The sequence below is a fragment of the Drosophila yakuba genome, chromosome X, assembly GCF_016746365.2.
Source record: "Drosophila yakuba strain Tai18E2 chromosome X, Prin_Dyak_Tai18E2_2.1, whole genome shotgun sequence".
Classification (NCBI taxonomy): Eukaryota; Metazoa; Arthropoda; class Insecta; order Diptera; family Drosophilidae; genus Drosophila; species Drosophila yakuba.
The window spans coordinates 23,859,452-23,883,123 of record NC_052526.2 but is presented as its reverse complement, the minus strand read 5'-3'; the positions used below and the strand labels follow the sequence as shown (position 1 = coordinate 23,883,123).

Here is a 23,672-nt window from a genome sequence, read left to right as displayed (position 1 = left end):
TGGGGTGAGCAGAGTGGGTGAGCAAGAGCTTGCTCTCATGCTGTCGACGGTCAGTAGAGCCGGGTTGGTCTTTGATTACTTGCTTACTTTGTCGATATCGCGTGTCGAGATGTACGCTCGCTCTTTAGATTGCTGCTCATTTCTCGAGCTTAATACGCATGGCACCTATTAATTTAAAACAAATATGCACCTATAACTTGTGTCATAATACTAGTAATGGACGTAATTTTATTTAAGGAATGTATTTTTATTTTTAATAATTAGTAAGTGTCTTTTCGCACGAGATTTAAAAATCAAATTTGAATTCTAACGGTTTGCACCAAACAGACAGTGTCTGGCAGCACTGTTGGTCTGGTAACGTCACTCGGTGTTCGATCGGTTGGAAGCACTATCAGCTGGGCCACCCCTGCGTTTTCCGCGACCGGTGGGTAGCGCTATCAGCTGTTTAGTAGCCGGGCCTCCCGCAACAATTGTTTATATTATATAATTGGACGAAAAAAAAGGGTGGAATTCAAGTTTTTCCGCCTGTGATCGTGCAGCAAACACGGGGTGCGACTTCAGTACGACTTGGCACACTCTTCGAATATTTCTGACAGCGACGTCGTTAGAAATACTTACATTTCGCGCAGCGTTTCAAATCACGTCCGGTTAACTCGATAGATCGATATGATAGGATGATATGGATCCTCATCAAGAATATATATACTTTATATGTTTAGAAACGCTTCCTTCTACCTGTTATTTACTCTTCAATCTAGTATACCCATTTACTCTACGATTAACGGGCGGTATTATCCAGAATAAGAATGATATATTTTTAAACTATGATTTTTTTTCTAATGTCAATATCCATTTTGAATTAATTTTCCGGATGTTTCTATACTTACACGAATCGAAAAATCGAAAGTATATATAGTGAAACAAACTGGTGTATACCGAGTTAGAACGTAACGAAGCTAGAAAATTATATCTTTTCGACATGTTGTGCATACCGAAGATTGAAGATAGTTGTAAGCTGGGATACAAAAGAGCGGCGTAAATATCGAATACTTGCAAATTTCTGAATCAATTCAATTCAATCAATTTACCTGATTTATATTATCATCGACAATGCTGGTATAAGCTGCTTCTGCTACAGCAAACACATGAGGCGATAAATCTCCAAGCTTGCAAGTATGATATTCAGAAATATTTTGCTGAAATAAAAAATGTTGATAAATTTTCTTTATTTAAAAATGCAGTTCTATAAACAATAGATTCATAGAGATGTCACCGGCATGTGCGCTTTAAAAAAAAAATACGATCAATACTATTTCAATTTTTACTTTCCCTTGAAGTTTTTTTAATATATCAAAAAGCCACATTAACATTATATAACGTTCTGCATGTTAAGTTATTAAAGCAATGCAATTTGGGAATTACTTATAAAAATACAAACTGAATTTCTGTGGTATAAAAACTGACTAGCCACGTCATGCTAGAATCCAACAAGAACTCAACTGTAGAGATTTCCTTGATGAGCTTTGATGATAATAAAAATAAAAATACAAGACACAGGATTGTGGACAAAATAATCCATATACATATGTCGGTGCAAGGTACTTCAAACACATCAGATCCATCGGCACGCTTCTCCGGTTGATCCGTCATGATGTGCTCAACTTAGCGAGGTGTTGTACGAAAATATCTGAAGCACTTGTTTACTGTCTTGTCTTATTTACAATTTTCCTCCCCTAACAATCCAATATTGGGATCCAAATATTCAGAGACGAGTTAAAGTTGTTGAAATGGCCATATAAACTAAGATCCTTCAGTAAGACGATTGCAGTGATTAAAATTCAACGAAAAATTCTTCATCTAACCATCTACTCAAATATCTTCAATAAAGGGTAAAAGCGAGGCAAGTGAGCTGTACTATTGCTTCAGTACGAAGTTTTACTTAATAGGGCGTACCCCTATAGAAAGATCATAAGACTTTGAAGATTCACACATAAAACCAGCCACACTTTAATGCAGGGGAAGGGGTACAACCTTCTCGATGAGTCAGACGGAATGCATCAAAGAAAATACAGTTCGGCAATAAACAAGTGTCCGATCAAAGACATTAGAATAACAAGATGCGTAACGCCATACGATTTTTTTGCACACGATTTTTTCGTGGTGGCTTTTCAAGTGGCTTTTCGCTCTCTCGAAATTTTATTTAAAAGCCAGAGAGCGGAGAGCTCTAGAGCCACCAGCTCTCTTGTACGCATACAGCGACAGCTGAACACTGTATTGGTGCACACGTATGCACATGCATTGTAAAAATGACAAAATATGCCCTTCATCTTAGAAGTTCTTAGACTTTAAATCTATATTATTTTTTATAAATTGACACCACTTAAAAACTCTAGTCTTGCATTGCCTTAACATAACAATTATTCAAATTTAACACAGAAATAATAATAGCACAATCTATGTACAAAAAAATTCATAATAATTTTAAAAGATGACTTTATATTAGAATAATTGTCATTAGAGTATTCAGCGTGCGACATGTGAAAAATATAAGAAGACAATGATTCTTCGGTGCTTATGTCCGCACTTCGTGCTTCAAGAAATCAATTTTGCAATAAACAGATTCCATATTCTTATTTATTTTATAAATAATATTTTACTTTATGAATTATTTTTATGAAATATTTATATTTTATATGTAATTTCTTTTTTTTTTTTAAATTCTTTGTTTTAAATTACAGTAGTTTTTAAAATTTACTTTGTATATGTTTTTATTATTTATTATAGTTATTTAGTCAAATTACTAGTATAAAAATTACCAATTTTCAATATTAAAATGAAAATAAGATTCAGATAAATTATGAATGTTATGAGCATAAAATAGATCTTTTAAAAAAACTTATAAAAGTTTTGCTTTTTAAGTATTGCAAGTGGACTTTTATTGCTAATAGACAAAAAAGTCAAGCTAAACTCAGCATTTTATCTCATAAGTGAAAAAAATATAAACATTCAAATAATTGACGACTTTAAAAATTAAATTATATAATTAAAAAAAGAGCCGATATATAATAAAAAGCAATAGTTAGAAAACTAGCTTAGTTGGGGAACATGGAAATGTTTTAATGTTAAAGGTCATATAAATATAAGACCCCATTACAATTGTAATGGCCTCCCCGTGGTGTTCCCTGGGTACCGATTATAATATATTACGTATTATTAATTATCAATATAAATATAAATATGTAAACGGTAGCTAATTCGAGCGGCGCTTTTATCAAACGAATATTAAAAAAAAGTCTTTCAAACCATAATAGTTACGAATCGAAATTGACCAAAACATTAATTAAATTTGTTTCTTAGATCAAAATTGATTTCGGCCCGAAAATCATCTTCTAGCACAAGCACGCACACATACACACTATCTCCTTTATTGTTTTTACTCACACAAGCAAGTCAATTCTATTTTTAGATTTTTACGCTCTCAATTTTTGGCGAGCGAAAAGAGAGCAATTTCGGCCGTCACCAAAAAAGTGGCTGCATAGTGCAAAACCAATATATGGCCGTTACGCATCTTGTTATTCTAATGTCTTTGGTCCGATCCAGTTCAGCGACCGTAATCGGTCACAGGATATTGACCCCAACAGGGTATTGACTCCTAAAATCGGGAAATATTAAAATAAAACTCCTAGGTGGAAACACTTTGCCCATGGGACCGATGACCGTAATAGTCCAGAAGAAGCTCTAAGCCAATATAGCATTTATTAACGGGACGTTTCATTCTCAGGAGGAGAGACAACTTTCCCGATATCCTGAAGCAGTCACCCACCAGAAAGAGAGCGTCTTAAGGGCTAAGGATTTCGATACAAAGTGAAAAGTCGAGATTTCGTGTTCAAGAGGGCCAAGTACCCGGAGAGCACATCTTTGCTCCGATCCTGTGCAAAATTACAGCATTTCCGAGTCCTGGATTAAACGGATAAGAGGGAAGGCAAAAGGACACCTCATAAGTGAAGATCCACTTAATCAAACCAACAGACAGGAAGTCATAAGGGCCAATCGTCCACAAAAGCGAGATCCTAGGCCCTTGATTTCATTGCGGTGTTGTTGGCGTGACCATCAGTATACACTGGAAAATATTGTATCCAGCGTCCCGCAGTCTCAATAATGTGCAGCGTGAAAGGCGGAGTCCCTTAGCATATATGAGCAGTATAAAAATAGTGAACCTATGCATTCTTTCGAATGTCAGCAAAAACAAAGTAAGAACAATAACTTTTAAAACAAGTGCGGGGGTCAAGGAATTTTTGAATCATGGTATGTACATACCAACTCTATCCCATTTTTATACAATTTAATTAAAATTTTTATAAAAACAAATTTTATATTTTAATCTAGGAGGCTTTTCTTTGCTTTTGTCATTGCCTTTGCCAGCGCTTAGCTACCCGCTAAAATAAATAATCAAACCCTCAGAAACACAGCATCCGCTTGGAGACCAAACCATGGTCAACTTATTGCGCTTCAATCAAACTGCATCGGTCAGCATAATTGAATTTCACAACGCAGAGAAATAATTTCGGCATCAAGTTTTTATTCTAAACATAATTGAAAGTTCAAGAAGTTTCAAAAGATAAGCTCCTGGTCGAGGTTAATTGGATCAGGATTAGAATCGAGAAGTGAGTCTGTTTCGAGATCGGATCGAGAACGATCTAAGATAAAAACCGATAGTAGTGTCTTGTAATATGAGTTAAATATAAGTTAAAAAGTTTATCACCAATAAATTTACTAATATATAAAACTAAAATATTTTTTTAAATTAATTTTTAATAACAATAACAATTCAAAAGTTCTAAAAATAAATATGAACGATAATAAGTTAAATATAAAACAGAACTCGCGCCGCCAACAACCCATATTTTTAGAAGAAAAATCAAAACATCCTCATTATTCCAACGACACCTATAAACTGTCACAGTGATCGTGGAAAAACTTAATTGGAAATTAATTAATGCAATAATACAGCCCCGCCACAGCTGTATACAACAATTTATTGAAGGAAGACCCCAACAGAAAATATTCAGGACAACTAAACTGAAGGAAGACTACAACGGAAAGTATCGTGAGCAGAATAAAATAATATTCAGTATTCAAAAAATTTATAATAAAACAAGATCAAGATACAGGAAATATTAAAGAGTCTTTAAAAAAAATCGAAATCTATTTTAACCATTATTAAACGAAAACAATCTGGAAAATTTAATAAAGAGTTTTGAAGATTTGAATTTAACAATGGCAACAGGAGTTCAGCACCAATCCTTTCTGCGGGCGGGATATACAACGCCAGCAATCTGACAATGGAATTAATTAACCGATTAATAAGTGTACAATTGAGTGAAGTAACCAGAGAAATTGAAGGGATAGAAGGGCAGATAGCCGCTAGCGAAAATGTAGTAGAAGATTATAAAATCCAAACAATCGACCCAACTGTAAAATGTGAAACTTCTCTAGAGGTAGTTAAATCTTTACCAAAGTTCACAGGAGAAATAACCCAATATGTAGGCTGGAGAAAAGCGGCAGAAACCGCCATGGGTCTTTATAAAATTCGAAGCGAACCATATTTTATCGCTTTAACATTTCTACGTAATAAAATCATGGGAGCAGCACAGGATGCTCTAACTAACCATGGTACTGTTTTAAAGTTCCAAGCAATTCTCTCCAGATTGGATTTTATTTATAACGATAAAAGACCAGTTCATATTCTTGAATCAGAATTAAGCATCCTTAGGCAGGGACTCATGACCATTACAGAATTCTACAACGAAGTAAACAAGAAAATTACATTACTGATAAACAAAACCATAATGACATATGGAAAAGACAGCGGAATAACCAAAGAAACGAATAAAACAATGAGGAGCAACCCTCTTAGAATTTTTATTTCTGGATTGAACGGTTCAATCTCAGAAACACTATTTTCTCTAAACCCACCAGACTTGCCAAACGCATTGGCAAAGTGTCAAGAATTAGAGTCTAAAAAGTTTCGAGCACAATTTCAAAACAGGTATTATGGATTTAGAAATGAAAATAAAAGTCAGGGAAATAACCTAAGATTTAATACAGTAAATTCCAGACAGAATAATAATAATAATAATAGTAATAATAATAATAATAATTACAGAATGAATAATAATTGGAATTAAAACCAGAATAATATTTGGCCGCAATACGGGAACTTTGGGCAAAATAATAATTGGAATTCAAATAACAATTCTAAGGGACAACCCCCACCAGAACCAATGGAAGTAGAAAGTTTCATAAAGTATCAAAATCGTCCGAGTAATAATTATAACAGAGGGTATAATGATAACAGACAGAATTATAATAATTTTGCACAAAAAATATATTTATAATCAAAACCAAGCACAAAAAATTGAACCACAAATCCCATTAAAAAGAGAAGCAACTGGTCAACCAGCCCAGAAAGGTATGAGAATAAATAAAATTGATGAAGATCATTTTTTAAGTCAAAGTCCGACAGAGGAATACCACATATAACAAGAATAGACAGAAATACAAAAAAACATCTATAAATATTAATTGACACAGGGGCCTCCTCTTGCTATATCAAAAATGGAATTTAAAAATATAAAAGAATTACCAATTTACAAGAGAGTATCTACAGTTCATGGATATTTTATTATAACAATATTTGAAGCGAAACATATATTTTATGAAATAGAAGGATCCTGGCTTATTAATTGGGTACATTCTATTAAGGAAAATTGGACTTAAATAGATGTAGAACAAGAGAGAACGCTATAGTCGAGTTCCCCGACTATCTGATACCCGTTACTTAGCTAGTGGAAGGGAGAAGCAGAGCCTTAAACACAGTTTTTGGCGGTTTGTAGGCGTTATAGTGGGCGTGGCAGAAAGTTTTTTGGCAAATCGATAGAATTTTACAAGACTAATACAAAAATGAAAACATATCAAAACATTTTTCAAAAGTGTGGGAGTAGCAGCTTTGGGCGGTTTGTGGGCGTTAGAGTGGGCGTGGCAAAAAGTTTTTTGGCAAATCGATAGAAATTTACAAGGCCAATACAAAAAAGAAAAAATTTCAAAACATTTTTCAAAAGTGTGGGCGTAGCAGCTTTGGGCGGTTTGTGGGCGTTAGAGTGGGCGTGGCAAAAAGTTTTTTCACAAATCGATAGAAATTTACAAGACCAATACAAAAATGAAAAAATATCAAAACATTTTTTCAAAAGTGTGGGCGTGGCAGTTTTGGGCGGTTTGTGGGCGTTAGAGTGGGCGTGGCAACATGAATCGACAAACTTGCGCTGCGTCAATGTCCCTGGAGTCTGTATACCTAATCTCAACTTTCTAGCTTTTGTAGTTCCTGAGATCTCGACGTTCATACGGACGGACAGACGGACAGACGGACGGACAGACGGACATGGCCAGATCGACTCGGCTACTGATCCTGATCAAGAATATATATACTTTATATGGTCGGAAACGCTTCCTTCTCCCTGTTACATACTTTTCAACGAATCTAGTATACCCTTTTACTCTACGAGTAACGGGTATAAAAAGGTATTCTGGAATATAATGGAAAAAAGAAAAAAGTCTTATGACAATGAGGAGAAAAACGATTTGCGTTTAATTGGAGAAAATAATACTCTTCCATTAAAGGAATATATTATAAAACAAGAGAAAACGCTATAGTCGAGTTCCCCGACTATCTGATACCCGTTACTGAGCTGGTGGAAGTGCGAAGGGGAGTCTTGAACACTGGTTTTTGGCAATTTGCGTTAGAGTGGGCGTGGCAAAAAGATTTTTTGCAAATCGATAGAAATTTACAAGACTAATACAAAAATGAAAAAATATCAAAACATTTTTCAAAAGTGTGGACGTGGCAGTCTTGGGAGTCTGTATGCTTAATCTCAACTTTCTAGCTTTTGTAGTTCCTGAGATCTCGACGTTCATACGGACAGACAGACGGACGGACAGGGGAACATGGCCAGATCGACTCGACTATTGATCCTGATCAAGAATATATATACTTTATATGGTCAGAAACGCTTCCTTCAGCCTGTTACATACTTTTTAACGAATCTAGTATACCCTTTTACTCTACGAGTAACGGGTGTAAAAATACTTTAGCAATCAAATGGAATATAAAACTGAATCAGTTATTGCAGAAAAAAGTAATTATAGCGTAAAATCTTATAATCTCAAGCGCGCCGACGATGTTAATTCCGTCAAATTAAAATTGAAAAGTTTGGGATCACGCCGTCGTTGATTTTTTCGAAAAAAAAAAATTCATAATCTTATAATAACTTCAAATCAATTAAAAGATTTCGAAAATAAAATTATGAACAAAATTGAAAAGGAGCATTCTAAAATAAATAGGCAAATTTCTTTTCGAACCGATATTCGAGGATAAATAAATACTGACAATGACAATTTATAGCAAACAACATCCGTATGCTATGTCTGTTGGGTCATGCAGCCTTCAAAGCTGTGCAGTAGACTAATTTTATACTCTTAATATTGTAAGCCGAAATAGTCATTAATAGCAGTTGCGATGCCCAAAGTGCATCGCACTCCCTCTCTCTCTCTTTTTTATTTACTCAAAAAATTTATAATAAAACAAGATCAAGATACAGGAAATATTAAAGAGTCTTTAAAAAAAATCGAAATCTATTTTAACCATTATTAAACGAAAACAATCTGGAAAATTTAATAAAGAGTTTTGAAGATTTGAATTTAACAATGGCAACAGGAGTTCAGCACCAATCCTTTCTGCGGGCGGGATATACAACGCCAGCAATCTGACAATGGAATTAATTAACCGATTAATAAGTGTACAATTGAGTGAAGTAACCAGAGAAATTGAAGGGATAGAAGGGCAGATAGCCGCTAGCGAAAATGTAGTAGAAGATTATAAAATCCAAACAATCGACCCAACTGTAAAATGTGAAACTTCTCTAGAGGTAGTTAAATCTTTACCAAAGTTCACAGGAGAAATAACCCAATATGTAGGCTGGAGAAAAGCGGCAGAAACCGCCATGGGTCTTTATAAAATTCGAAGCGAACAATATTTTATCGCTTTAACATTTCTACGTAATAAAATCATGGGAGCAGCACAGGATGCTCTAACTAACCATGGTACTGTTTTAAAGTTCCAAGCAATTCTCTCCAGATTGGATTTTATTTATAACGATAAAAGACCAGTTCATATTCTTGAATCAGAATTAAGCATCCTTAGGCAGGGACTCATGACCATTACAGAATTCTACAACGAAGTAAACAAGAAAATTACATTACTGATAAACAAAACCATAATGACATATGGAAAAGACAGCGGAATAACCAAAGAAACGAATAAAACAATGAGGAGCAACCCTCTTAGAATTTTTATTTCTGGATTGAACGGTTCAATCTCAGAAACACTATTTTCTCTAAACCCACCAGACTTGCCAAACGCATTGGCAAAGTGTCAAGAATTAGAGTCTAAAAAGTTTCGAGCACAATTTCAAAACAGGTATTATGGATTTAGAAATGAAAATAAAAGTCAGGGAAATAACCTAAGATTTAATACAGTAAATTCCAGACAGAATAATAATAATAATAATAGTAATAATAATAATAATAATTACAGAATGAATAATAATTGGAATTAAAACCAGAATAATATTTGGCCGCAATACGGGAACTTTGGGCAAAATAATAATTGGAATTCAAATAACAATTCTAAGGGACAACCCCCACCAGAACCAATGGAAGTAGAAAGTTTCATAAAGTATCAAAATCGTCCGAGTAATAATTATAACAGAGGGTATAATGATAACAGACAGAATTATAATAATTTTGCACAAAAAATATATTTATAATCAAAACCAAGCACAAAAAATTGAACCACAAATCCCATTAAAAAGAGAAGCAACTGGTCAACCAGCCCAGAAAGGTATGAGAATAAATAAAATTGATGAAGATCATTTTTTAAGTCAAAGTCCGACAGAGGAATACCACATATAACAAGAATAGACAGAAATACAGAAAAACATCTATAAATATTAATTGACACAGGGGCCTCCTCTTGCTATATCAAAAATGGAATTTAAAAATATAAAAGAATTACCAATTTACAAGAGAGTATCTACAGTTCATGGATATTTTATTATAACAATATTTGAAGCGAAACATATATTTTATGAAATAGAAGGATCCTGGCTTATTAATTGGGTACATTCTATTAAGGAAAATTGGACTTAAATAGATGTAGAACAAGAGAGAACGCTATAGTCGAGTTCCCCGACTATCTGATACCCGTTACTTAGCTAGTGGAAGGGAGAAGCAGAGCCTTAAACACAGTTTTTGGCGGTTTGTAGGCGTTATAGTGGGCGTGGCAGAAAGTTTTTTGGCAAATCGATAGAATTTTACAAGACTAATACAAAAATGAAAACATATCAAAACATTTTTCAAAAGTGTGGGAGTAGCAGCTTTGGGCGGTTTGTGGGCGTTAGAGTGGGCGTGGCAAAAAGTTTTTTGGCAAATCGATAGAAATTTACAAGGCCAATACAAAAAAGAAAAAATTTCAAAACATTTTTCAAAAGTGTGGGCGTAGCAGCTTTGGGCGGTTTGTGGGCGTTAGAGTGGGCGTGGCAAAAAGTTTTTTCACAAATCGATAGAAATTTACAAGACCAATACAAAAATGAAAAAATATCAAAACATTTTTCAAAAGTGTGGGCGTGGCAGTTTTGGGCGGTTTGTGGGCGTTAGAGTGGGCGTGGCAACATGAATCGACAAACTTGCGCTGCGTCAATGTCCCTGGAGTCTGTATACCTAATCTCAACTTTCTAGCTTTTGTAGTTCCTGAGATCTCGACGTTCATACGGACGGACAGACGGACAGACGGACGGACAGACGGACATGGCCAGATCGACTCGGCTACTGATCCTGATCAAGAATATATATACTTTATATGGTCGGAAACGCTTCCTTCTCCCTGTTACATACTTTTCAACGAATCTAGTATACCCTTTTACTCTACGAGTAACGGGTATAAAAAGGTATTCTGGAATATAATGGAAAAAAGAAAAAAGTGTTATGACAATGAGGAGAAAAACGATTTGCGTTTAATTGGAGAAAATAATACTCTTCCATTAAAGGAATATATTATAAAACAAGAGAAAACGCTATAGTCGAGTTCCCCGACTATCTGATACCCGTTACTGAGCTGGTGGAAGTGCGAAGGAGAGTCTTGAACACTGGTTTTTGGCAATTTGCGTTAGAGTGGGCGTGGCAAAAAGATTTTTTGCAAATCGATAGAAATTTACAAGACTAATACAAAAATGAAAAAATATCAAAACATTTTTCAAAAGTGTGGACGTGGCAGTCTTGGGAGTCTGTATGCTTAATCTCAACTTTCTAGCTTTTGTAGTTCCTGAGATCTCGACGTTCATACGGACAGACAGACGGACGGACAGGGGAACATGGCCAGATCGACTCGACTATTGATCCTGATCAAGAATATATATACTTTATATGGTCAGAAACGCTTCCTTCTGCCTGTTACATACTTTTTAACGAATCTAGTATACCCTTTTACTCTACGAGTAACGGGTGTAAAAATACTTTAGCAATCAAATGGAATATAAAACTGAATCAGTTATTGCAGAAAAAAGTAATTATAGCGTAAAATCTTATAATCTCAAGCGCGCCGACGATGTTAATTCCGTCAAATTAAAATTGAAAAGTTTGGGATCACGCCGTCGTTGATTTTTTCGAAAAAAAAAATTCATAATCTTATAATAACTTCAAATCAATTAAAAGATTTCGAAAATAAAATTATGAACAAAATTGAAAAGGAGCATTCTAAAATAAATAGGCAAATTTCTTTTCGAACCGATATTCGAGGATAAATAAATACTGACAATGACAATTTATAGCAAACAACATCCGTATGCTATGTCTGTTGGGTCATGCAGCCTTCAAAGCTGTGCAGTAGACTAATTTTATACTCTTAATATTGTAAGCCGAAATAGTCATTAATAGCAGTTGCGATGCCCAAAGTGCATCGCACTCCCTCTCTCTCTCTTTTTTATTTACTCAAAAAATTTATAATAAAACAAGATCAAGATACAGGAAATATTAAAGAGTCTTTAAAAAAAATCGAAATCTATTTTAACCATTATTAAACGAAAACAATCTGGAAAATTTAATAAAGAGTTTTGAAGATTTGAATTTAACAATGGCAACAGGAGTTCAGCACCAATCCTTTCTGCGGGCGGGATATACAACGCCAGCAATCTGACAATGGAATTAATTAACCGATTAATAAGTGTACAATTGAGTGAAGTAACCAGAGAAATTGAAGGGATAGAAGGGCAGATAGCCGCTAGCGAAAATGTAGTAGAAGATTATAAAATCCAAACAATCGACCCAACTGTAAAATGTGAAACTTCTCTAGAGGTAGTTAAATCTTTACCAAAGTTCACAGGAGAAATAACCCAATATGTAGGCTGGAGAAAAGCGGCAGAAACCGCCATGGGTCTTTATAAAATTCGAAGCGAACAATATTTTATCGCTTTAACATTTCTACGTAATAAAATCATGGGAGCAGCACAGGATGCTCTAACTAACCATGGTACTGTTTTAAAGTTCCAAGCAATTCTCTCCAGATTGGATTTTATTTATAACGATAAAAGACCAGTTCATATTCTTGAATCAGAATTAAGCATCCTTAGGCAGGGACTCATGACCATTACAGAATTCTACAACGAAGTAAACAAGAAAATTACATTACTGATAAACAAAACCATAATGACATATGGAAAAGACAGCGGAATAACCAAAGAAACGAATAAAACAATGAGGAGCAACCCTCTTAGAATTTTTATTTCTGGATTGAACGGTTCAATCTCAGAAACACTATTTTCTCTAAACCCACCAGACTTGCCAAACGCATTGGCAAAGTGTCAAGAATTAGAGTCTAAAAAGTTTCGAGCACAATTTCAAAACAGGTATTATGGATTTAGAAATGAAACTAAAAGTCAGGGAAATAACCTAAGATTTAATACAGTAAATTCCAGACAGAATAATAATAATAATAATAGTAATAATAATAATAATAATTACAGAATGAATAATAATTGGAATTAAAACCAGAATAATATTTGGCCGCAATACGGGAACTTTGGGCAAAATAATAATTGGAATTCAAATAACAATTCTAAGGGACAACCCCCACCAGAACCAATGGAAGTAGAAAGTTTCATAAAGTATCAAAATCGTCCGAGTAATAATTATAACAGAGGGTATAATGATAACAGACAGAATTATAATAATTTTGCACAAAAAATATATTTATAATCAAAACCAAGCACAAAAAATTGAACCACAAATCCCATTAAAAAGAGAAGCAACTGGTCAACCAGCCCAGAAAGGTATGAGAATAAATAAAATTGATGAAGATCATTTTTTAAGTCAAAGTCCGACAGAGGAATACCACATATAACAAGAATAGACAGAAATACAAAAAAACATCTATAAATATTAATTGACACAGGGGCCTCCTCTTGCTATATCAAAAATGGAATTTAAAAATATAAAAGAATTACCAATTTACAAGAGAGTATCTACAGTTCATGGATATTTTATTATAACAATATTTGAAGCGAAACATATATTTTATGAAATAGAAGGATCCTGGCTTATTAATTGGGTACATTCTATTAAGGAAAATTGGACTTAAATAGATGTAGAACAAGAGAGAACGCTATAGTCGAGTTCCCCGACTATCTGATACCCGTTACTTAGCTAGTGGAAGGGAGAAGCAGAGCCTTAAACACAGTTTTTGGCGGTTTGTAGGCGTTATAGTGGGCGTGGCAGAAAGTTTTTTGGCAAATCGATAGAATTTTACAAGACTAATACAAAAATGAAAACATATCAAAACATTTTTCAAAAGTGTGGGAGTAGCAGCTTTGGGCGGTTTGTGGGCGTTAGAGTGGGCGTGGCAAAAAGTTTTTTGGCAAATCGATAGAAATTTACAAGGCCAATACAAAAAAGAAAAAATTTCAAAACATTTTTCAAAAGTGTGGGCGTAGCAGCTTTGGGCGGTTTGTGGGCGTTAGAGTGGGCGTGGCAAAAAGTTTTTTCACAAATCGATAGAAATTTACAAGACCAATACAAAAATGAAAAAATATCAAAACATTTTTCAAAAGTGTGGGCGTGGCAGTTTTGGGCGGTTTGTGGGCGTTAGAGTGGGCGTGGCAACATGAATCGACAAACTTGCGCTGCGTCAATGTCCCTGGAGTCTGTATACCTAATCTCAACTTTCTAGCTTTTGTAGTTCCTGAGATCTCGACGTTCATACGGACGGACAGACGGACAGACGGACGGACAGACGGACATGGCCAGATCGACTCGGCTACTGATCCTGATCAAGAATATATATACTTTATATGGTCGGAAACGCTTCCTTCTCCCTGTTACATACTTTTCAACGAATCTAGTATACCCTTTTACTCTACGAGTAACGGGTATAAAAAGGTATTCTGGAATATAATGGAAAAAAGAAAAAAGTGTTATGACAATGAGGAGAAAAACGATTTGCGTTTAATTGGAGAAAATAATACTCTTCCATTAAAGGAATATATTATAAAACAAGAGAAAACGCTATAGTCGAGTTCCCCGACTATCTGATACCCGTTACTGAGCTGGTGGAAGTGCGAAGGAGAGTCTTGAACACTGGTTTTTGGCAATTTGCGTTAGAGTGGGCGTGGCAAAAAGATTTTTTGCAAATCGATAGAAATTTACAAGACTAATACAAAAATGAAAAAATATCAAAACATTTTTCAAAAGTGTGGACGTGGCAGTCTTGGGAGTCTGTATGCTTAATCTCAACTTTCTAGCTTTTGTAGTTCCTGAGATCTCGACGTTCATACGGACAGACAGACGGACGGACAGGGGAACATGGCCAGATCGACTCGACTATTGATCCTGATCAAGAATATATATACTTTATATGGTCAGAAACGCTTCCTTCTGCCTGTTACATACTTTTTAACGAATCTAGTATACCCTTTTACTCTACGAGTAACGGGTGTAAAAATACTTTAGCAATCAAATGGAATATAAAACTGAATCAGTTATTGCAGAAAAAAGTAATTATAGCGTAAAATCTTATAATCTCAAGCGCGCCGACGATGTTAATTCCGTCAAATTAAAATTGAAAAGTTTGGGATCACGCCGTCGTTGATTTTTTCGAAAAAAAAAAATTCATAATCTTATAATAACTTCAAATCAATTAAAAGATTTCGAAAATAAAATTATGAACAAAATTGAAAAGGAGCATTCTAAAATAAATAGGCAAATTTCTTTTCGAACCGATATTCGAGGATAAATAAATACTGACAATGACAATTTATAGCAAACAACATCCGTATGCTATGTCTGTTGGGTCATGCAGCCTTCAAAGCTGTGCAGTAGACTAATTTTATACTCTTAATATTGTAAGCCGAAATAGTCATTAATAGCAGTTGCGATGCCCAAAGTGCATCGCACTCCCTCTCTCTCTCTTTTTTATTTACTCTCTCTTTGTTATCTACCTACACTAAGCTCGGGCGCTGCATTTCGGCTGTTTGTCCCGCGAATTGTCACTTCTTCGTTTTTCGGCAAAGACTAAACTTGTGAATTTGATATAGCTCTTGGTCGGCTCTAGCTGTCAGTATAATAAACAAAACAAACAGTATCGGAAAATATCGGCTATTTCGGCTATTTATTATTCGCAACAGCTATTGAAAAAGCTCAATAGCTAAACATTTGACGACCCCGACGTGATCGTGTTAAATTGCATACATTAATTAATGCACTTATCCCGTTTATAAATAAATATATCAACATACATATAAAAACGCAATCGGTTGGACAAGTGAGTGGTGATTTATGTGATAGTGGCTGTGTTTAAGCGAGCTAGCATTATATACATACATATATACATTGCTACATATATCAAGTGCAGCCGCCCCGTTACGTGCATTGACTCCGCTTGCATGTTCGGCACTTGTTTTGTGCTCATCTTCCCGCTGAACCGAATTCAAAGCGATTTGTTGCTGTGCCCGCTGAAAGTGACAAAAACAGGGTGACCTTTTTAAAGCGCAAAGCCAATGCGTGGTTCAGCAGATTGCAGAGGCTACAAACTTCGCTGTCTAATGAGACGCTAAGCGGTTACGACGAACCCACTTTTACTGTGAGGCTGGAGCAGATTGATGAGCTGTAAAGTGCCTTCAATGTTCTGCATTCAGAACTGGAGGAATAAGATTTCGACGAAATTGGCAGTGAAATGAGTGAGAGTTTCGATGAATTCATCGTAGAATTCAAGGCTAGTGTGCGCGAGGAAATAGCCAAACGCAATGTGCATTTCGCGCCTCACTCGACGCTCGCGGAAGGTGTTGTGCCACACCAGTGTAGTGGTCATCAGACGCAGCCGCGGCCGAGGCCGATGCCGTTGCCGCCTGTGCAGCTGCCAACGTTTGGCGGAGGCTACGCAAACTGGGCGGATTTTTACTCCGTGTTCACGAGCATAATGGACAGCCATCCAGACCTCTCCAACAATGAATAATTTCAGCATCTGCGGTCATGCTTGAGGGACTCAGCGCTGGAAACTATCCGATCATTGGAGATCTGAAACGGCAATTACGAAGCGGCTTTAGAGTTGCTTCAAAAAAGGTTTGATAATCTCGTGATTCAGGCGAACATCACCAAGATTCTGAGTCTAAAGGTAGTACGGAATGGTTCAGTGGCATCGCTTCGGGAATTGTCGGACAAGTTTAACGCTCACATTCGTGGGCTTAAGGGTTTTGGCACCACTGAGCAAATCGCTCGTTGCATCATAGTGCAAGTGCTGCTGCAAAAGCTGGATGCGGCGAGCCATGCTAAGTGGGAGGAGCGCTTGCAGGATCCGGTCCTTGCCAACCTTATTCCGTCGTGGGAATCGATGGCTGCATTCCTGGAGCAGCGATGTAGGACTTTGGAGGCCGTGGATTGCGCCATGGCAACCTATGCGCCAGGCGTTCAGGTGGGCAGAAATCGTTCGACGCTAGTTGCTACCACCCAAAATTCTCTTGGTTGCATGCTGTGCCATAGTGCAGAGGATGCCATATATTATTGCCCGCCATTAAGAGACTAAGCGCCAGTAGATCGTCTGTGCAAGGCAAAGAGACTAGCACTTTGCCTAAACTGCCTAAAGGCAGGTCATCAGCTACGGCAATGTAGCTCGAGCCGCTGCCGCACCTGTGGAATCAGGCATCATACGCTGCTCCATTTAGATGGTCCGCCTTCCTCGCAGCCACATTATCTGGTGTCTTCAAGCTCCCACACTGGGCCTTCTGCCCCGCTTTCGACTTCTTCTACTCTAATTGCCCAGGATCTCGGTAGTGACCTTGTACTGCTAGCCACTGCAACCGTTCTAGTGCAGAATCGGTCGGGACTGTTCGTTCCCTGCAGGGCCTTGTTAGATTCTGACTCTCAACTTCACTTGGTGACCTCTCGGTTTGCAAATCAACTGCAACTTAAGAGGTCGAGGTCGTCTGAATCCGTCACTGGAATCGGGGATTCCAATTTCGCGACTGATGGAATCTCGGTAGGAATTGCGATGCGGTCTGTCACTTCGAGTTTCTCAACGAGCATAACAGCAGTTATCGCTCCCAATATCACGGATCGCCAGCCAAGCTTTAATGTGGAAATTGGGGACTGGAAGATTCCAGAAAACCTGCAGCTCGCCGACCCGGAATTTCAAAGGGCTCAGCGTGTTGATCTGTTAATATAGCTCCTCTTAGCATGAGCTGTTTTATGAGCTGCTTTGCGTAGGTCCTATAAAGTGGTTGCTAGGACTGCCACTGCTTCACTGGGTTGTGTCTTGAGACTGCGCGCGCCCATGCGGTAGCGCCTTAATAGCTTCACGCGTTCCTTCTGCAGCTAGCGAGGAAAAAAGCATTGATGTTGTATTTGATTTACTTCTGCAGCGCTTTTGGGAGGAAGAAAATTGTCCCGGCCCAATAGTTCAAGCCACTAAGGAGAAGCTAGATTGCGAGGCCCACTTTGTTAAAAATTACACCCGATTGCCAGCTGGCGATTACTCGGTACGTTTGCCGCTAAAACTCCATTTGGATTCTTTAGGAGATTTCTATCCTCAGGCTGTGCGGAGATTCTTGTCGCTGGAAAGGAAGCTTACAAAGCACCCTGGCTTGTGGGTTAAATATACGGCGTTCATGAAGGAATATCGTCATCTGGGACATAAGTCGCCTGTGCCTGCTTCCGAGGTCAGCTCGTGTCGATATTTTTTACCACATTAGGAGGATAGCTCCACCACCCAGCTTCGCGTTGTTTTTTACGGATCAGCTGCCACTTCCACCGGTTACTCGCTTAACGATGTGTTAATGGCCAGCCCGGTCATCCAGCCCAAGCTATTTCACATCCTAATTCGATTTCGCTCGCACCCAGTTGCCGTTACTGGAGACATATGTAAAATGTACCGATGTGTAAGGGTCTCGCAAGAAGATAGCTATTTGCAGTGCATTGTATGGAGGGACTCCCCAATCGATGACCTTCAAGTATACAAACTCGACACAGTTACCAAACCAGCCTCCTTCTTATCCGTAAGGGCTATGCAGCAGTTGTCAATCGATGAGCAGGCATCGTTTCCCATTGGATCAGAAATCCTTCGGCGCGTTTTTTACGTGGATGATCTTATCTCAAGCTCCGGCACGGCAAAGGATGCTATCGGCAAGCTCAAGCTAAGGAAATGGTGCTCTAACATTCCGCTTGTGCTGGAGGGTGTGCCCGCCGAGGACAAGGAGTCATTCATGAAGTTTGAAGATGGTAGCGATTTCACCAAAACTTTAGGTCTCGCTTGGGTTCCCGCCTCCGACATGCTATTGTTTTCGTTCTCTGCCTTTCAGTCGCTATTGAGACCCTGCAGGTGCTCTGTTTTGTCGGCGATTGCTAAATTGTACGATCCTCTCGGCCTGGTCGGTAATCACAAGGTGTAAAATCTTTTTGCAGCAGCTCTACAAGGAAAAGCTGTCCTGGGATGAAAGCCTCCCGGAAACTCATAACACGAAATGGCTTGATATATGTCGCAGTTTTGAAATAATAAGTCATGTTAGTTTCCCTCGGTTCGTGTTTAGCGCAGAGTCTGGTCTTGAGGTGCATGATTTTTGTGATGCAAGCATTGATGCCTATGGAGCCTGCGTTTATTTGGTTTCTAAAGGGAATCAAAGTTTTAGCCATTTGCTTTGTTCAAAGTCGCGCATAGCTCCGTTGAGGACCATTACAGTACCAAAGCTGGAGCTTTGTGGTGCGGATCTTCTGGCCAAAAACATGAGGGAAATAGTTGGCTTGAAAGTATTTAAAGGCCGCTACTATTGTTGGTGCGACTCGACGGTGGCAATTTCCTGGATCCGAGATGAGCCCGCCAGGTTCAACATATTTGTGGCAAATAGGGTTGCTGCCATTCAGGAGCTGACAGATGCCACGGTTTAGCGTTATTTTCCAACAGCGTTAAATCCGGCTGACATCTTATCCAGAGGATCCCTCCCGTCTGAGCTTAGCGAGTCGTCACTCTGGGCTCATGGACCCGCCTATCTTACGGATCCTGAAAGAGATTGGCCAACAGCTGCTTGTCCTGACAAACCGGTGCTTGACCTTCGTCGAAGTGTGTTCATCGTAAAGTCGCCGTACGTGGATGTAACTGCTAGCTCCAAATTTCCAAATTCTTACCCCTCACTGCAACGAGTGTTTGCATACATTTACAAATTTTGTTGTGGAATTCGTCATCCTGGGCTCACCGTCGCACACATTCAAGAGGGTACTCAGATGATGCAGCGTTTGGTGCAGCGCGCGCAGTTATGGGAGGACATGCAGTCCCTAAAAACGCTGGAAAGAGTTTCCTCGTCTAGTCCCATATCCTCGCTTTCGCCGTTCCTGGACCAATCATGGCCAAGCATCATTTCTACCGCGCTGTGGGTACGGCGGTTCTGACCCTCGACGTGCTGAGGACGCTGTTGTGCCACATCTCGGCAGTTATTAACTCCAGACCTCTTATTCCCATTTCAGAGAACCCTGCTGATCTGGACGGAGCATTTTCTCAATGGTGGTCCGCCTTCGTCGTTTGACGAGCTAGATATAACGGGACTAAACTATAATCGGCTTGACTCTTGGCAGCGCATCTCCTTTCTTCAGCAAATCTTTTGGTCGCGAAGGAAGGAAGAATACTTGACGTTGCTCCGGCAGCGCTCCAAGTGCCGCACCCCAAAGCCTGGCGTAGCCGTGGACAACGTCGTTCTTGTTAAGGACGAGAACCTACCCCCAATGAGATGGCCTTTAGCGAGAGTCATGCAGTTGATTCCTGGCAGAGACGGCGTCGCTCGAGTTGCAGAATTGTGCTGTGTCTGTTTCCCCTTGAGGACTCTGTTGGAAACCAAGCTTCCAACGGGGGGAGGATGTTGGGTCATGCAGCCGCCAAAACTGTGCAGTTGACTAATCTCCTACTCTTTAATATTGTAAGCCGAAATAGTCATTAATAGCAGTTGCGATGCCCATAGTGCATCGCACTCTCTCCCTCTTTGTAACTACTCTTTCTTTGTTATCTACCTACATTAAGCTCGGGCCCTGCATTTCGGCTGTCTGTCCCGCCAATTGTCACTTCTCCGTTTTTTGGCAAAGACTCATCTTGTGAATTTGATATAGCTCTTGGTCGGCCCTAGCTGTCAGTATAATAAACAAAACAAACAGTATCGGAAAATATTCGGCTATTTATTATTCGCAACAGCTATTGAAAAAGCTCAATAGCTAAACAATGTCGGTCTCAGATTTCGTTAATAATGAAGTCGATAGAATGTTAAATGAACAAATTATGAGACATAGTAGAACCTCCTATAATTCACCAGTTTTAGTAGTACCCAAAAAGGGTCAAAACGATGATGGAACTTTAAAACATCGACTAGGTATTGATTATTAAAAATTAAACGAGAGCACAATACAGGACAGATACCCAATGCAAGACCCGTCTGTAATATTATCTAACTTAGGAAAGTCAAAATATTTCTCAACAATTGATTTGGAATCAGGATTCCACCAAATTTTAATGAAAAAATTTCTACAATTATGAAGTATCCGATTCCACAAAATATTAGAGAGCTTTGAAGTTTCCTAGGCCTCACTGGATATTACCGAAAATTTGTCCGAAACTATGCAAAAATTGCTAAACCCTTTACCAAATAGGAGGAGATAATAGTAAAATTTCTAGAAAATTTTCAATACGGTTGGATGAACCAGCTATAAAAACTTTTAACGAACTTAAAGATAATTTATTAGCACAAGGGGAATTAGTCCAACCAGATTATAACAAAAAATTCACTTTGACAACAGACGTAGGAATCGGAGCGGTTTTATCACAGGATAATAAACCTTTAAATAAGACCGAACAACTTTATGCCACAAATAAAAAAGAATTGTTAGCCATAGTTTGAGCTCTTAAAATCTCATAAATTATTTATATGGAGTTATCCTTTACAATCTCTGATAAAAACCCGAACGTAGAAATGAAAAGATGGTTTTCTTTCATAGAAAGTTTCACCCCAAAAATAATATATAAACCCGGAACAACAAATGTCGTTGCTGATGCATTATCTTGAATAAAAATAAATAATATTACAAACATCGATATAGAACAATCAAGCTCAGATCAAAATACGTAGCATTCCGCTGAAAGTAGTTTTGAAAATGTAATGCAAGAGACCCGTAAACCGTTAAATCAGTTTCAACAACAACTGTTATTAACAACGCACAGTGGTTGCGCATATATGGGGAGAGCGGCCAAAAATACTTCTAGCAGACATATCGTTATGAAATTATTACTATAAGTTCTTTGAAAAATAAGAATTGAAAAAAATCTAAAAAATGGGCGTGGTCGTTAGTTTAACGACTGTTTTAATTTTAAAAAGAAAAAATACAAAAAAAGGATAATATATATATCAAGAAATATAAAAAATACTTAGAGATACTAAGGAACATCGATTTCGCATTAAGATATAAAGCAAAAGTTGTAAAAAGACGTATAAAATAATGTTACAATAACAAACAGAAAACAGATATTTTTTAAATTGATTTGTGTTTATCTATAAACATTGACCAATATTTTAAAATTCATTTCATCGTGCTATCAGGTGCCCATCACTTTTGAAACTCTAAGTGAAAAATAAGTTCACTTAAAACTTAATACTTAAAAAGATACAGGTTTCACAAACACTTAACAAACTAAAACAACACGTCAGAAACTCTTACACTGCAAAAAGTTACAGTAAATACCTTTAATTGTAATATTAAATGATTCCATTTTAAAAACACTTTATTTTTAACGCGTAACATAGGACAAGCAGCAAAATACAGCGAAAACTTGACCTTGAAGACTGCAAGACAGCTTGAGTTTGTTATTGTTTACACGTATGTTTGCAAATATTTGCAGCTAGACTTACGATTTTTATTTCCTTAAAACATTGACAAATACAGTTTTAGCACTCATTAAGGGGAGATTGGGGGGCAATATATCTAAAAGTTTACTTTAACTAGGAAAATTACATTCACATAATACACAAAAAAGGTATAAACCATCGAAAATTCACCAAATATGATAAATCAATTCAATGAATTTCACAATAGGAAATTTATTAAAGTAAATACCTGAAACTTTAAAATTCATTTTAAATAATTAAAATAAGACCTATCAATCGCACATTTGACCACTTTGAAATTCACTTTTGTTGCGACGAAAAACAATCAAAACTCCGCTGTGCTTCAAATATGAACAGTTGTTCTCCCTTTACACTATATTTTTAGAATGTCCCGTTAGAGTTTTGCCATACAAATATTTGGACATTTTAGAGACAATCTGTTACTTTTCGTAAATATTTAGAAACATTTTTTTTTCATTTTTGGCCTATGGGCGCAACCACCGTGTAACGGGTAGGTATACAATACATGAGTCATTGAAAGTTTTTGATAAGACACGACAAATGTATAATCGAATATGATGCGCCAGAAAATGTAATAACAATATTAAGAGAATATCTACAACCAAACATAACGGCAGAAACCCATTGCACTTTAGAAGATCTTTATCATATCCAATTACCTTTAAAAAATAATTTCACTAACAAATTTCTTTTTACTAAAATATTTATACAAGACGTGAAAAATAATGAAGACAAGGCTTTCTATAATAGAAGAAACACATTGTCGAGCTCATAGAGGACTAGACGAAAATTACAAACAAATAAATAGATTATATTATTGGCCAAATTTATTTACCAAATTGAAGGAATACAAAAAAAATTGTACAATTTGCAACGAAAATAAATAAACCAGACATCCAATTAAAATTCCTATTGGGGAAGCACCGACTCCAAATAAAGAGGGAGAAAATTTGTAACGAAAATAAATAAACCAGACATCCAATTAAAATTCCTATTGGGGAAGCACCGACTCCAAATAAAGAGGGAGAAAATTTGCACATCGATATTTATTACGCGCAAAATCTTATTTTCTTAACTTGTATTGACGCGTGACGCCGCTCGGCCTATCACGAGGAGATGCCTTCAAACATCCAAGAAAAACACCTCGTG

At 37.2% G+C, this 23,672-nt stretch overlaps 1 protein-coding gene across 15 annotated transcripts in view; it reads right to left on the bottom strand.

Moving 5' to 3' along the window:
- Positions 1 to 23,672, bottom strand: part of LOC26536261 (unconventional myosin-VIIa) — an 893,412-nt gene that overhangs the window by 758,577 nt on the left and 111,163 nt on the right. For 14 of the 15 annotated variants that reach the window (XR_005562207.2, XM_039377699.2, XM_039377684.2 and 11 more), the window contains exon 5: positions 1,089 to 1,196. Coding sequence is in view for 13 of the 15 variants with exons in the window: in XM_039377699.2 (XP_039233633.1) it covers positions 1,089 to 1,196 (108 nt within the window). In the remaining 2 variants the exon portion in view is untranslated. Of the gene's footprint in view, positions 1 to 887; positions 1,016 to 1,088; positions 1,197 to 23,672 lie in introns of all 15 variants that reach the window. The other variant, XR_005562209.2, reaches the window with a different exon arrangement.